Genomic DNA, 13,197 nt, shown 5'->3' with positions numbered 1-13,197 from the left:
GGTACATTATGGACACGGTTTCTGCTTCACTAGGCCTGTGGCAGCATGAAGGAGGTGTCAGTATGAACGGTTCCATGCTGCTCTCTTGCTCCTGCTCCCAGCTCCCTTGCTTTGGACCTCATCAGCTATTGAGGTTCCCTCTGTGGAGCTGGGGCCAGCCGCCTTGCTGGGGTTAAGTCATCTGTTTCTTTCGTTATTGGCTCTCAAAGAGCATGTTATGGGGGTGGAGGAGGCAAGACAGTCATAAATAGCCTCTTCAGTCCAAACCAGATCCTCTTTTCGTTCTCTGCACTCTGGAGGTACTCAGAAATCACTGCTGACATCGGGTTATTTCTAATTGCAAAGGTGTGTGGGTGTCTCGGGTCTTGCTCCAGAAAACATCTGTTTGTCCTGACCCAATGGAAAGGTCAAAGAGGGACAGGCTTGGAGGAGGGAGGAGGCAAAACAAGAGATGTGAATACCCCCTCTCTTTCCTGCTAATACTGGAGCAGCAGCGGGGGCAGAAGCTGGCTCTTAATGCTCTTAAAAGTACCTTGCCTGGAGCTTCCCAGGGTGGCTCTCGGGCACCTCCAGCATCCACAGTGAGGAGTCCTGTGCAGCACAAAGCAAATGAAGGATGTGATGCCAGGGGCTTTGCCCACGGGCTCGATCCACCACCCCTGTGACAGTGTGAGAGCAGCTTCCCGAGGTGGCGTTAGGCTTCAGTGAGAACTCTCAGGAGTTTTTCCCTTTCCTTTTTCATGAGCAAGCAGCTTCTCACAATGTTCCCCTGGTACGGAAATACCCCCAGGAGCTCACTGGTGCCGTGTCATTGGTGTCGCTCTCCATGAAGTCACTTGAACTAAACCACATGCGCCTTCTGTCAGCGAGCTGTCCCCCAAACGTGAACCAGGAGCTCGGAGGTTATTTGTGTTTGAAAGCAAAAGCAAAGTCAACCAAAAGCCCCGACCACAAGCGCTGCTGCTGGGGAGTGGGAGCACGAAGCCTCGCTCGTCTCCACTGCGCATCTGCTGGTTGGGCTTTACCCACCTGCAGCAGCTCCATCCGGCTCCCGGGGGTGGCGGTGAGCGGCGCTGGGCCATGCTGACGGGGATGGGAGGATGGAGAGGGACCCTAAACTGCCTCGCATCTGCGCCTTCCTCACGCTCTGGCTGCAGAGGAAGCACCGAGCCAAGCCCTGCAGCCTGCAGCTGCCTGCCCCCAGTCAGCTCTCCAGCCCGGTCAGTACTGCTGCCTGCTTGCTTGCTTGCCTTCACTTGGTGTCCCTGCTCATGCGGTCGCGCTGATGCTTCAGGTGGCTTTTGGAGCAGTCTGGGAGAGTTTGCTTAATGCTGCCATTGGGAGGGATGTATCTTGGTGCAAGTGAAGCCTGTTTGTGCTGCAGCTTGGTGGCACATGGGTGCTTTTGTGTTGCAGACTTGTTCTGGTGTGCTGCTAAACGGGCTGTAGGAGCTGGTCTCCAGCTTACTGTTGAATTACAGGCACTGGATGAGTCCATAGGAGGGAACCTCCCTTGTGCCAGCAGGATGCCAAATGGCATCTCAAAGCTTTTCTCAGCAGTGTCTTGGCTGATGCCACTCGTGGTCTCAGTGGTACCTGTGTGTGTTTGCTGGTGTGGCTGGCAGGCTGCGTGTGCAGATCTCTGCCTGCCTTCAGGTGCAGCTTGGGCTGCTGAGACTTGCGGTTAAACACAGTGGGTCTTGCCATTGGCCAAGGGGAAGAATTCCCACAGCTCCTGAAGAGCTGTGGTAGGAGGATGGGTCCAGATGTGCCAGTGTGGATGGAAGAGTTCATCTTAAGTGTTCCTCTCAGCATAGGTGTGCGATGCTACAGGGAGTAACCTTGGTTGTACAAGTGCTGATGCTGTGGAGACCTGGTTTCTCTCCAGTGTTTTCATGGAGATGGGGTGGGGGAAAGAGCCCACAACTTCCACTGGTCCCATCCCTGGGTCTCTCCCTACTAAGGAATCACTCAAGGACCAGCAGGAGACCTCTTGGCTGACTCCTGCTCAGGCTCTTAGCTAGAACTGGGAAGCTTTTCCCCATCAGCAACTGTCTGCCGTGGACTGAGCCTCCAAAGGAAACCAGAAGGGTGAGGTGGGGGTGCTGGGCAATCACATGGAACATGAAAACTTGCTGTTACAGTGATTCTAAGCTCTTGCTTGCCTGTGATCACTGAGGGCAGCAAAAGGCAGGAAAACAGAGGGCAGCTCCTGCCCCCTGCCCTCTCCCCATGCTCAGGCTGTGCATGCCGCACTGCTGAGAGCCAGGGCTTCTCTGCCAGGTCTTGGTGTCTGAATAATGCAGGATGTGGAGAGAGCAAAGCTACCAAGAGGGAAACAGAGGCAGTGCTGAAGCTAGAGAAGAGCCAGGCGTGGGAGCGGGAAGCAAAGGGAAGGGTGCTCGGTGCAGGTACGCAACCACATCCGCGGGTGTTCAGCAGGGCCACCCTCCCCAAGAAGGGGCTGGGCTGGGCTGCAGAGGAGAGGCAGGGCCTGACCCTTGGTTCCTGTTGTTTTTAAAAGCCGCTTTGATTTGCTGGGTTCCAGAGCAAGCAGCTGAACCGTTTCAGGAAACAGAGCACAGCTTTCCTTCCACCAGCACTGCAAGGGGAAAAACTAAAGGGGACTTCCAGTTTCTGACAGCCTCTGGTGGCCACGTCTGCCCTAGGGTCAGAGGGCAACAGTTTAACGCCCTTTGGAAAGTAATTGCTGCACTTCAGGTCCAACTAGTGACCAGACCACCTATAACTGGATAACGTGGGGCTGAAGTGCTGGGAAGCCTGGACTTGCCCTTGCAGGACGTACAGCTACAATGGGATTTCTGGCCTGAGGAAGATTCATGTCTATAGGAGTGGGGAGTTGAGTCCAGCCTACCCAGTGGGCTCTCCTTGTGGCCAGCTGGGAGAGGGGCTGAGGAAAGCTAAGTCAGGATGTACTGGCTCAGGGTGATCAGGAGAAGTAGAGGGAAAGGCGCAGCTGGAAGACAAGTAGCATAAAAAGTCTCTTTATACATAGAGATATATCCCTGGGCTGCAAACAGAAAGCAGCCAAGGTGTTCCTCATGAGCTTTGTGCACCAGGGTACGGACAGGGTTTGCTGGGGAAAGGAGGTGTTGGAGCATCACCATGGGGCCTGTGGCTGTTCTCGTGTGCTGGCCCAGCTTCGCTGGTGAGTTTATTCTAGATCCTGTGGAGTAAAACTCTTTTCCTTCTTTATTTTTTTCCAATAAAAGAATGTGTTTTCAACAAAACATGTGCCAGAGACCTTGGCTTCCCCTCAATCTTCTTGAAGGCTTGAGTCTGTTAAAGCATCATCTGTATGTGCTGAAGATGCACTAAGGCTTCTGTTGCGGAGTTGCTCAGATTGCCGAGCAGATGGGCTCCAACATGTCTGGTTTTTGCCAGCCCTGGCCGTGTTTTGACAACAGTGCCGTATTTTTGTGTTGTGGGATTTTTGCGTGGCATAAACACTCCTGTTTTCGCTACCAGTGCCTTAAAAAGGAAGGTGCTTCTCAAGCACCCTTCTGAAACGCAGTTCAAAGCAGCGCAGCGCCCGTGGTGTGAGGAGCGCAGGGTATGGAAGGAGGCTGCCTGGTGTGAGCCCACCAATGAGTCAGTAAGGCCAGATGTTGAAGCCAGGAGATACCTGTGACAAGCACCAGCTTTCGTGGCTCTCTCGGATGTGGTTCCTGTGAGGCTGCAGCTACAATCCTTGCTCCTCACTCCGATAACGCTTGCTTTCCCGTGTTCAGGACTATATTCCCAGGCAGCTTTCCCCCTCTTTTGCAGGGTGAAGGTGTTGTGAAAGAAATCAACATCACCCACCATGTGAAGGAAGGCTCTGAGAAAGCAGATCCTTCCCAGTTTGAGCTCCTGAAGGTGCTGGGACAGGGCTCTTTCGGCAAGGTGAGTTCCCTTCTTCCTTTGTGTCACACCACATCAATGATATTGGTGACAAAAGGGGACCGTCCCCAACAAAACCACTTTACTGATTCCCACCAGATCATGAGAATCTGGCTGAGGAGCAAATGGTTGCTTTTAACCTGAAAGGCAACTGTGTCAGTGATGCCTTCTGGGACCAGCCTGTGTGCCCAAAGCTCCCCTGTAATTCTCCTTTAGGTGATATGGGGACAAGGAGTGTCCTGCTTGTGAATGCAGGTGTCATACAGGGCAGAAGGACCTCCTGCAGCCCTCTAAAGGATGCCAATGTGTCAGTTGAATTGAGGACCTGGAAGGCTCAGGCACGTTCCTCTCTTCTCAGAAATCATGCTGTGTGCCAGGGGCTGGTTTTGGCCCCTGTTTCTGGTCCAGTTTCCCTTCTGTGAAGGGAGAAGGAAGTAGCCTGTAACTCTTATCTATGTCAGTGTGTAAATAACCCAGGTCTCTCACTGGCCATCTGCTCACACGTTAAATCAGCTTCGTGTCAGGCAGTTACCAGCACTGACAGTGGGGGCTTGGATAGGACTCTGTGCTGTCCCCTGGGCAAATGCAGCAAGGGCTTTGTGCAGAAGAAAGGGGGTGTCTTTTTGAAGCTGCCTGAATATAGAACGTGGCACATCAGGGAAGGGAAGGAGGTCACATCCACAGAGGATGCAGGACCTCAGTGGTAAGGAGTTGATCTGGCTGTCAAACCAGGAGGCTTGGTGGTACAGGGAAGCATCAGTGCTTCAAATCACAGCTCCCAGGCAGGAACTGCAGGAGCGGGCAAGAGGTGTGGAAGATGGAGAGGAGGAAAGTGCAGTATAAAAGCACAAGTGCTGCAATGGCTGGAGGTGGGGGGTGAGAGGAGTCTGCACACAGCACTTCACCTCATGTGAGGTTTCACATGGAGACCTTGAGGTGCATCTTAGCAGGCCTGTGGCCGGCTGCTGCTTAGGCTTACTGGGAGGCTGCCACTGCGGGAGGCATCCAGCTCCTGCTGCTGGTGTTTAGTGCTCGGTACATGTGGTGTTCTTTTGCCTCAGGTTTTCTTGGTGAGGAAAATCACACCACCAGACAGCAACCACCTCTATGCCATGAAAGTGCTCAAGAAGGCGACGCTGAAAGGTAGGAGGCTCTGCCGTGCAATGCTTCTGTGTCTTAAAGAGTGCTGGGAGATGTCACAGCAGGCACTGCTGGCCCTGTGGGAACTGGATGGAAAGGAAGTGTTTTTATCCCTTTCCATCTATAAGAGACCCTTGTTGCAGTGTTGGAGGTGGGAAAAGATCTGGCTCAAGCTGCCTGGTACTAAAGAGCTTAAGGCTGGGGACAAGGCTGATACCAGGATGCTATGAGCCTTTTTCTCTGAGCTATTCCTCTCTCTCCCCACAGTGCGCGATCGACTAAGGACAAAGATAGAACGGGACATCCTGGCTGATGTAAACCATCCCTTTGTGGTGAAACTCCACTACGGTGAGTGTGGAGCTAGCTGGGGCACTGGGAGAGGGGCTCAAACATGCACTGGCTGCTTTTAGACACAATAAGGAAAGATGCTGCTCCAGGCACTCTTGCCGTGAGCAGGTAGATGAGCATGAGGCATCCAGCAGCAGCATCTGCTTGGAGGATGCTGAGGACCTGTCATGGTCCCCAACAGGCTTCTGGAGATACCTGATATGGAGAAGAGGCCTGGATCAGTCTATGTGCCTCAAAGGCTGGTGCTGCTCTGGAGCTTTCACAACCCCCTGAACACAAATCCTTTCCTAGAAAGGTCTTTGGTCCCATGCTCATTCTAGCTATTGAATGGGAAAGAGAGCATAGACCAGGAGGAGGGCTTTAAACACCAAATCTTGGAGGATAAAACGTGAAATGAGAAGAAACTGAGACAGCAGAGCTAACAGGCCAAAGCAGAGCTTGGCAGGATTAATGCTGTGACTCAGGAAGGCAAGAATAGCTTCTTTCCTGTAAAGTGAGCAGTGCTTCTCTTAGGAAACAGCCCTTTCAGCAGGGCATCACTGGCTGAAAGGCAACCGGCTCCCCATAAAATGAGGATTATCTGCAATGCCAGGATGCTGCTGGTGAGCTCCAGTTTCAACGTCATGGATAGGCTGTCTCATTTACCCCAGATAATCAGCCCTACCTGTGTTTAACCCAGTAACCACGCAGGGCATCTGCACAACTGGAGCCGCTGGGATTTAAGTGATTAATGTGACACCCCGGAGCCCCCCCTCAGCGGAGGGGTCTGATCCCTGCTCCGGCTTGTGTTTCAGCATTCCAGACAGAGGGGAAGCTGTACCTCATCTTGGATTTCCTCAGAGGAGGTGACCTTTTCACTCGGCTTTCCAAAGAGGTGGGTATGCTCTGGCATCTCGGGGGGGTGCTGAGGCTCTGGGAGAAGCAATTGAGCCTTGCAGAGTCTTGGAGAGGGGTGGAAACAACTTCCAAGCTGCTGCTAGCTCTGAGCTGGCAACGGGAGGGGATGTCAGGAGCCCTGCCCTCTGCAGGCAAGCAGCAGCACAGGAGGCAGGTCTCACCTCCTCTGCTGAGCATCACGTTAAGAGTGAACCCAGGCAGAACCGTGTTGTGCTGCAGTGTTGGGCGGTTGTGTCACCCCCCTGGGATGAAGCCAGGGAAAGGAATGGGATGGGTAAGGAGAAGTTGTGCCAGGTGAAGACGGCTGGGAACATAACCTGGCAAACCTAAACAAAGAGCTTGTGGGAAGCGTGCCTGCTGCTCAGCAATCTGTGTGGTTCGTTTGCTGCTGCTCATTCCTGCTTCAGGGTGGCTGGGAACCTTGGGAATGACAGGGCAGGAGGGAGCAACCCGGGTGTGAAAGGTGCAGCAGAGGTGGTCCCACTGCCAGCGCTGTAACCCCAGTGCCTGTCTGCTCCCTCTCCCTTCCTGCAGGTCATGTTCACCGAGGAGGACGTCAAGTTCTACCTGGCGGAGCTGGCGCTGGGGCTCGACCACTTGCACAGCCTGGGAATCATCTACAGGGATCTCAAACCAGAGAAGTACGTGTGGCAAAGCAGAGGCAGGGAACCCCCTGCTTCAGCCCAGCCCCAGGCCTGGAGCCAGCAGAGCTGAGCGATGCCCCAGGCCAGGCAGATGGAAGGTGGCAGTGCCAGTTGACAAGGCTCCTGCTCCTCATAGCAGCAGTGAGGGCCAGGAGCGTGGTGGAGGCAGCATGTGTGCGCCACATGTCTGAGCAGGAATCCTTGGCACTCTCTGGGCTCCAGCTTTAAGCAACTGAGAGCCTTCAGAGGGAACTAAGGTGATGAAGGGAGTGGAGCATCTCCCTTATGAGCAAAGACTGAGGGAGCTGGGTCTCTATAGTTTGGAGAAGAGACTGAGGGGTGACCTTATTAGTGCATATAAATATATAAAGGGGGAGTGTCCCGAGGATGGAGCCAGGCTCTTCTCAGTGGCAAACAATGAAAGGACAAGGGGCAATGGGTACAAACTGGAACACAAGAGGTTCCACTTAAACTGGAGAAGAAACTTCTTCTCAGTGAGGGTGACAGAACACTGGAACAGGCTGCCCAGGGAGGTTGTGGAGTCTCCTTCTCTGGAGACATTCAAAACCCGCCTGGACACGTTCCTGTGTAACCTTATCTAGGTGTTCCTGCTCCGGCAGGGGGATTGGACTGGATGATCTTTTGAGGTCCCTTCCAGTCTCTAACATACTGTGATACTGTGATACTGTGAAAAGGGACCAGGCTGGGCCTCTGCAGAGCTGCACACCAGCTGCATGGCTTGCTTATTATGTGAGGATCCGAGGTGGGACAACCTGTGTGGGGCATTCGTTCAGTGTGAAGTTGAGGGTGTAGAGAGAAGGGAGCTGCTCTTGTTCCCACTCACGTCTTGGTGATGGAGCTTAAAGCACTGGGGCAGGAGACAGATAACTTCCTCCTCTGGATTCTGAAAGCATCTCAGACCAGCCTCTGCTCTGTGTGCTGCTTCTCAGCCCTTATTACAGACAGTAACAACTTGGTTTTTCCATTCATGCTGTAGCATCCTCTTGGATGAAGAAGGGCACATCAAACTCACAGGTAAGGGACTCCCCAAAAGCCTTGTGCTCCAGCAAGGCTGGTTCTTGAAGCACAGAACTCCTCTTAGGCCTCTCTGTGTGACTGCTCAGAGCACACAGATGAACACTCACTGTTTTTCTCTTATGTAGATTTTGGCTTGAGTAAGGAGGCTATAGACCACGAGAAGAAAGCCTATTCCTTCTGTGGGACAGTGGAATACATGGCACCAGAAGTTGTGAATCGCCAGGGCCACTCGCACAGTGCTGACTGGTGGTCGTACGGGGTGTTAATGGTACGTAGCCAGTATGTGTGTGTGGGGACCTGGCTCCAGCAGTAGCTCTGAAACACCCCAACATGATTCCACATGTCTGGTGGACATCCTGGCCTGGGGATGTTCTCCAGGCTCCCCCAAAGGGCTCTGTAGCAGCCTCTCCATGGGGGCAGGCAGAGCTGGTGTTGTCCCAGTGAGTGCTGGGGTGCGCAGCGTGGGGGTGTCCGTGTCCATGTCCATCCCAGCGCTGGGATGTCCATGTCCGTGCAGATCTAGTGCCACCATCTGGTAGGTCCTGAAGCTGAGGGCTTGAACGTGTTTTCTCCTGCAAACCTTGTGAGCCAAGCTCCTCCTGAGAAAGCACATCAGCTGTCTTACAAGGGCTTAGGCTTTTGGCCCCTTGCAAGCTCTTTACAAGCTTTGGCGAGCTCCCAGATGAAGGTGCATTTGGGATCTGTGCAACCCTCAGTCTTGCTCCATCGTGACCTCCCCTTCTTCTCTTTCCCTGCCAGTTTGAAATGCTCACGGGCTCGCTGCCCTTCCAGGGCAAGGATCGTAAGGAGACGATGACCCTCATCCTCAAGTAAGAGGGGTTTCTCTTTCATGTGTGAACAGGAGGTGAGCTGCTCCTCCTTCCCTGAGCGTGTTGCAATGTGGGGGCTCTCGCAACTTCATGGCGTTATTGGGCAAGTGGGTTTGTCCCAGCAGTCAGTTTGCAGGGTGCAGTGTAAATGCCAAAGAGATGACTGTACTTTTGGGGGTGGAGGTGCTGCACTCAGCTTGTGGGTTGACTTCTCCAAACCTGCAACCAGTTGCATAACTTCCTCCCCAGAGCAAAGCTGGGCATGCCACAGTTCCTGAGCGCTGAAGCACAGAGCCTCCTGCGAGCCCTGTTCAAAAGGAACCCAGCCAACAGATTAGGTAAGACAGTTTGGGGGTTTCTGAACGCACCTGATGCTCTATCGGGGCCTCTCACGTCCTCCTGGGTCAGCAGCATGTTCGTGCTTGTGCTTGGTTAATGGGCTCGTTTCATTACAGCCAGGCTCCCTGTAATACCTGGCTGTGTTGCATACGTGGTATGAGCCTTTGCTTTGTGGTTTAATGCAACACACTCCATGGGTGCATCTTCCAGGTTCTGGACCAGATGGAGCAGAAGAGATCAAGCGCCATCCTTTCTACTCCACCATTGACTGGAATGTGAGTATCAGAAACCTAAGAGCAAACGTCCTCACTGCTCCACGCCAGCAGTGCAGTTCTGGCTGCAGTAATAACACAGTCATGATGATTGCCCAGCTATGGGAGAGCCTCTAATCCCCACTTCCATCTGTTCCAATAATCCTTCCCAGAACTAAAATCCTGTTTGTCCTGTGAATAACTGTTGCATGCCTGAGCTGCCCATGATCTCACCTGGGTTTGAATGTACTCATCTCTCAGGAGTAGTAAGGTGCAAGTTTTCATTGGGGTTTGGCACAACAAGGGTTGTCTTGCACAGAGTGGGAAGGAATTAGGGAAGCATTTGTGGCAAGGCCATACCTTGTTTTGTACAGAGAAGCAGGGTGATCACTGAACCATCATTTCCCAACTGCTCATGGCCAACTCCCTGCCCTACCGCATCATTGGGTTTCTTCCCTGTTTTCCCTTACTTGGTATGGGATTTTGAAGATCAGTTTTCTAATGCTTTCGAGGCACCCAGCAGCTCCTCGACTGAACCCAGCAATGCCAGTGAGGCTTCTTTCAATGTCTGGCTTCAAGAAGCACTTTAAAAAGGCTACTTGGGAGAGTGCTGGGATACAAACATCCTCCTGGAGCATCTCCTCTGGCTGTCCCTGTGGGGACGTGTGCCAGCAGAGCCCTAATGGGAGTTAGGAGGAGGCAGGACCTGGTGAGATAAATAGTGTATGGACACTGCTTTTGGAGTGGGGCTGAGTTACAGATAGAACACTTTCCTTTCTTGATTTAATAGAACTTGTAGTAGCTGTCCACAAGCTGACTCCCAAGTGCCTCACCAGCCACGAAGTCTTCCCCCAGCCTGCTGAGCTGGAAATGCTAAGCCACAGAGCTGTTTCTGTTCTGGCAAAACCTCATTCCCCCTGAGCCTTTGCCCCCTTCTGAGGGCACACTGACCTGTGGGAGCACTTTGGAGCTGTCTTTGTTTTGCAGAAGCTGTACCGCAGGGAAATCAAACCCCCCTTCAAGCCTGCAGTGGGGCAGCCAGATGACACCTTCTATTTTGACACAGAATATACATCACGTACACCAAAAGGTTTGTAGGAATCCACACAAAGCCAGTTTCCTGTGTGAAACAACAGTGGTTTGCTGGTGCCAGGAGGGCAAGGTCTGCCTCCTGCTCATGCTGCCAATGGCTGCAGCAGTGAGGAGGCGACCAAGATGTGTACATGGGTGTTAAAGGGGAGCTTGGTGCTGTGTGGTGTGGCTCTTGTCTGGAATAGACTAAAGAGGAGCCATAGCTCCCTGCTTCCACAGGGCTTGCCCTCTTCATGCTGTCCCTCATCTCCTGTTGCAGATTCCCCAGGCATCCCCCCAAGTGCAGGAGCCCATCAGCTCTTCCGAGGCTTCAGTTTCGTGGCGACCGGGTTGATGGAGGATGTGAAGGTGAAACCAGCCCCGTCACCTCTACACTCGGTTGTACAGGTACGTGGGGACAGCGGAAGAACTGTTAGAAGCCACATTAATACCCCAACGTGGGTCTGTGGGAGCTGAGCTCACAGGAAGCCCGAGGCAGTGTGGGTCTGGGTTGAGTTCTTGCCATCCTGCTCTTTCATTTCTGTTGGCTGTCACGTGCAGGGGTTGTCAGGGCAATGCCTTCCTCTCCCCAGGTGGACCCATGCTGGTGGGAGATGTGTGGTTGGAAAGGTGCCACTGAAATGCACCATGCTAGATGCAGTGTTAGCCCACTGACCTATATCTGCCTTGCTCTCTCCTCCTCCCTCTCCCCAGGCAGGAGGAGAAGCTGTGGGATGTAGCAGACAGCAGTCTGTCAGCTTGCTCCGTGTTGCAGTTAACTCATCACGTTGCATGAACCCTTCCCTGAACCCTCCAGCTCATCTGCTCTCCCCTTTCCTCTTGCAGCAACTGCATGGCAAGAATGTCCAGTTCAGTGATGGTTATGTGGTGAAGGAAGTGATTGGCGTTGGCTCCTACTCAGTGTGTAAACGCTGCATTCATAAAGCAACCAACATGGAATTTGCAGTCAAGGTCTGAGATTTACCACCTGAACTGACCCCCCCGTTAGACTTCTGTTCATCCCCATAATGAGCAAAATAGCATCCAGGAATTAAACTGCTTTCCCTGCTTGGGTAGGGCCTAAATAGACAGTTCCTGTGCTGATGCACATGTAACTGCACAAGCTTTCCTAGTTGGGAATAGCAGCGAAGCAGTGCTCTCTCAGAGGAAGGCCAGTATCTCACCTTTCTTGCCAAAGCTTGCTCTGGCTATGTCAGATCTGAACAAATTGGATATAAGGGGGAAATTCTTTCCTGTTAGGGTGGTGAGGCACTGGAATGGGTGCCCAAGGAGGTTGTGAATGCTCCATCCCTGGCAGTGTTCAAGGCCAGGTTGGACGAGGCCTTGGGTGAGATGGTTTAGAGTGAGGTGTCCCTGTCCATGGCAGGGGGGGTGGAATTTGATGATCTTAAGGTCCCTTCCAACCCTAACTATTCTATGATTCTATGATTCTAAATAAGCCAGACACAAAACTTCGGGGTTTGGAGACACAGACCTGATGAAGCAGTTAGGGGATGTCTAGAGCTTATTGTTAAAGAGAGCAGGGGACATGGTACAGGATCTCTACAAGGCTCCAAACAGCTGGTTTGCTTTGTCCTGATCCCCTTCCCACCCCCCTGTGGCTAATGCTTGTCCATACTCCTGCAGGTCATTGACAAGAGCAAGCGAGACCCTTCTGAGGAAATAGAAATCCTCCTGCGATACGGGCAGCATCCAAACATCATCACCTTGAAAGATGTGAGTGTGACTCAAATGACTTCCCTCTATTTGGGTTTAGGAAGTGCAGGCTGGTCTCCTGGGGGGTCAGAATTAGGGTTAGGGTTAGGGTTAGGGTTGATGATTTCAGTCTGGTGGTAAAGAACAAAAGGGAAACTCTTGAAACGCGTTTTGGCCCACCCCTTCCTCCTGGCTTTGTAGGTGTATGACGATGGGAAGTGCGTGTTCCTGGTGACTGAGCTGATGAGAGGAGGGGAGCTGCTGGATAAAATCCTCAGGCAGAAGTTTTTCTCGGAGAGGGAAGCCAGCTCCGTCCTGCACACCCTGTGTAAAACAGTGGAGTACCTGCATTCCCAAGGGGTGAGTATGGTTACACATGGAACCCGTCTGGCATTGCACTGGGATCCCTCTCCTCTGCGGAGTGACTTTGCCTCTCAGGACTCTTACATCTTGCTGGTGTCGCTGTCCTGGCAAGCCAGATGTGGGGCCAGAGCAGGGGTTGAGTGTCCTGATGCAGCTTCAGACCTTGCCCTGAGACCTACCTGAGAATGGCACCTTCTTTGCTCCACAGGTGGTTCACAGGGACTTGAAACCCAGCAATATTCTCTACGTGGATGAGTCAGGAAACCCCGAAAGCATCCGCATTTGTGACTTCGGCTTTGCCAAGCAGCTGAGGGCTGAGAATGGCCTCCTCATGACTCCCTGTTATACAGCAAACTTCGTGGCACCAGAGGTGAGCACCTTCCTGACCTGCTGGGTCTGCAGCTCCCATGTCCCTCCCCATGGCTGTGCTCCCCTGCTCTGGCATACTCTGTCTTGGAAGAGGTAATTACAGAAGTACCACTTGTAGTAATGAACAAATAGGGGATCTCAAGTGCACTTACAGTGCAGTCCTCCAGCTTGTACTGTCCTTACGAGGGGGTTTCCTTAGGGTACTGATGCTTCAAAATCCCAGTGACTTTCTAGGCTGCTTCCCATCCTGATTACCTGACCTGCTAGAAGAAGTGGGATGATTTTCCA

At 52.8% G+C, this 13,197-nt stretch overlaps 3 protein-coding genes across 7 annotated transcripts in view; 2 read left to right on the top strand and 1 right to left on the bottom strand.

The window, feature by feature from the left end:
- STX12 (syntaxin 12) overlaps positions 1–13,197 on the top strand; it is a 350,272-nt gene that overhangs the window by 41,075 nt on the left and 296,000 nt on the right. The gene's annotated exons all lie outside the window — the stretch shown is intronic.
- NR0B2 (nuclear receptor subfamily 0 group B member 2) overlaps positions 1–13,197 on the bottom strand; it is a 167,118-nt gene that overhangs the window by 13,369 nt on the left and 140,552 nt on the right. The window lies entirely within an intron of this gene.
- RPS6KA1 (ribosomal protein S6 kinase A1) overlaps positions 1–13,197 on the top strand; it is a 37,683-nt gene that overhangs the window by 21,925 nt on the left and 2,561 nt on the right. For 4 of the 5 annotated variants that reach the window (XM_061360717.1, XM_061360718.1, XM_061360715.1 and 1 more), the window contains 16 exons: positions 3,790–3,906; positions 4,965–5,046; positions 5,311–5,391; positions 6,186–6,265; positions 6,823–6,929; positions 7,930–7,967; positions 8,096–8,238; positions 8,730–8,800; positions 9,050–9,138; positions 9,350–9,414; positions 10,378–10,480; positions 10,742–10,869; positions 11,308–11,433; positions 12,109–12,198; positions 12,379–12,537; positions 12,749–12,910. In XM_061360717.1, coding sequence (XP_061216701.1) covers positions 3,790–3,906; positions 4,965–5,046; positions 5,311–5,391; positions 6,186–6,265; positions 6,823–6,929; positions 7,930–7,967; positions 8,096–8,238; positions 8,730–8,800; positions 9,050–9,138; positions 9,350–9,414; positions 10,378–10,480; positions 10,742–10,869; positions 11,308–11,433; positions 12,109–12,198; positions 12,379–12,537; positions 12,749–12,910 — 1,641 coding nt within the window. Of the gene's footprint in view, positions 1–894; positions 1,221–3,789; positions 3,907–4,964; positions 5,047–5,310; positions 5,392–6,185; positions 6,266–6,822; positions 6,930–7,929; positions 7,968–8,095; positions 8,239–8,729; positions 8,801–9,049; positions 9,139–9,349; positions 9,415–10,377; positions 10,481–10,741; positions 10,870–11,307; positions 11,434–12,108; positions 12,199–12,378; positions 12,538–12,748; positions 12,911–13,197 lie in introns of those variants that run through there. The other variant, XM_061360716.1, reaches the window with a different exon arrangement.

Source organism: Neopsephotus bourkii, unplaced genomic scaffold, assembly GCF_033783945.1.
Source record: "Neopsephotus bourkii isolate Nb327-2 ecotype Australia unplaced genomic scaffold, CSIRO-AGI_Nbou_v1 NB_1036, whole genome shotgun sequence".
Classification (NCBI taxonomy): Eukaryota; Metazoa; Chordata; class Aves; order Psittaciformes; family Psittacidae; genus Neopsephotus; species Neopsephotus bourkii.
The sequence above is the reverse complement of the archived record's forward strand: the minus strand, read 5'-3'. Positions and strand labels throughout refer to the sequence as shown.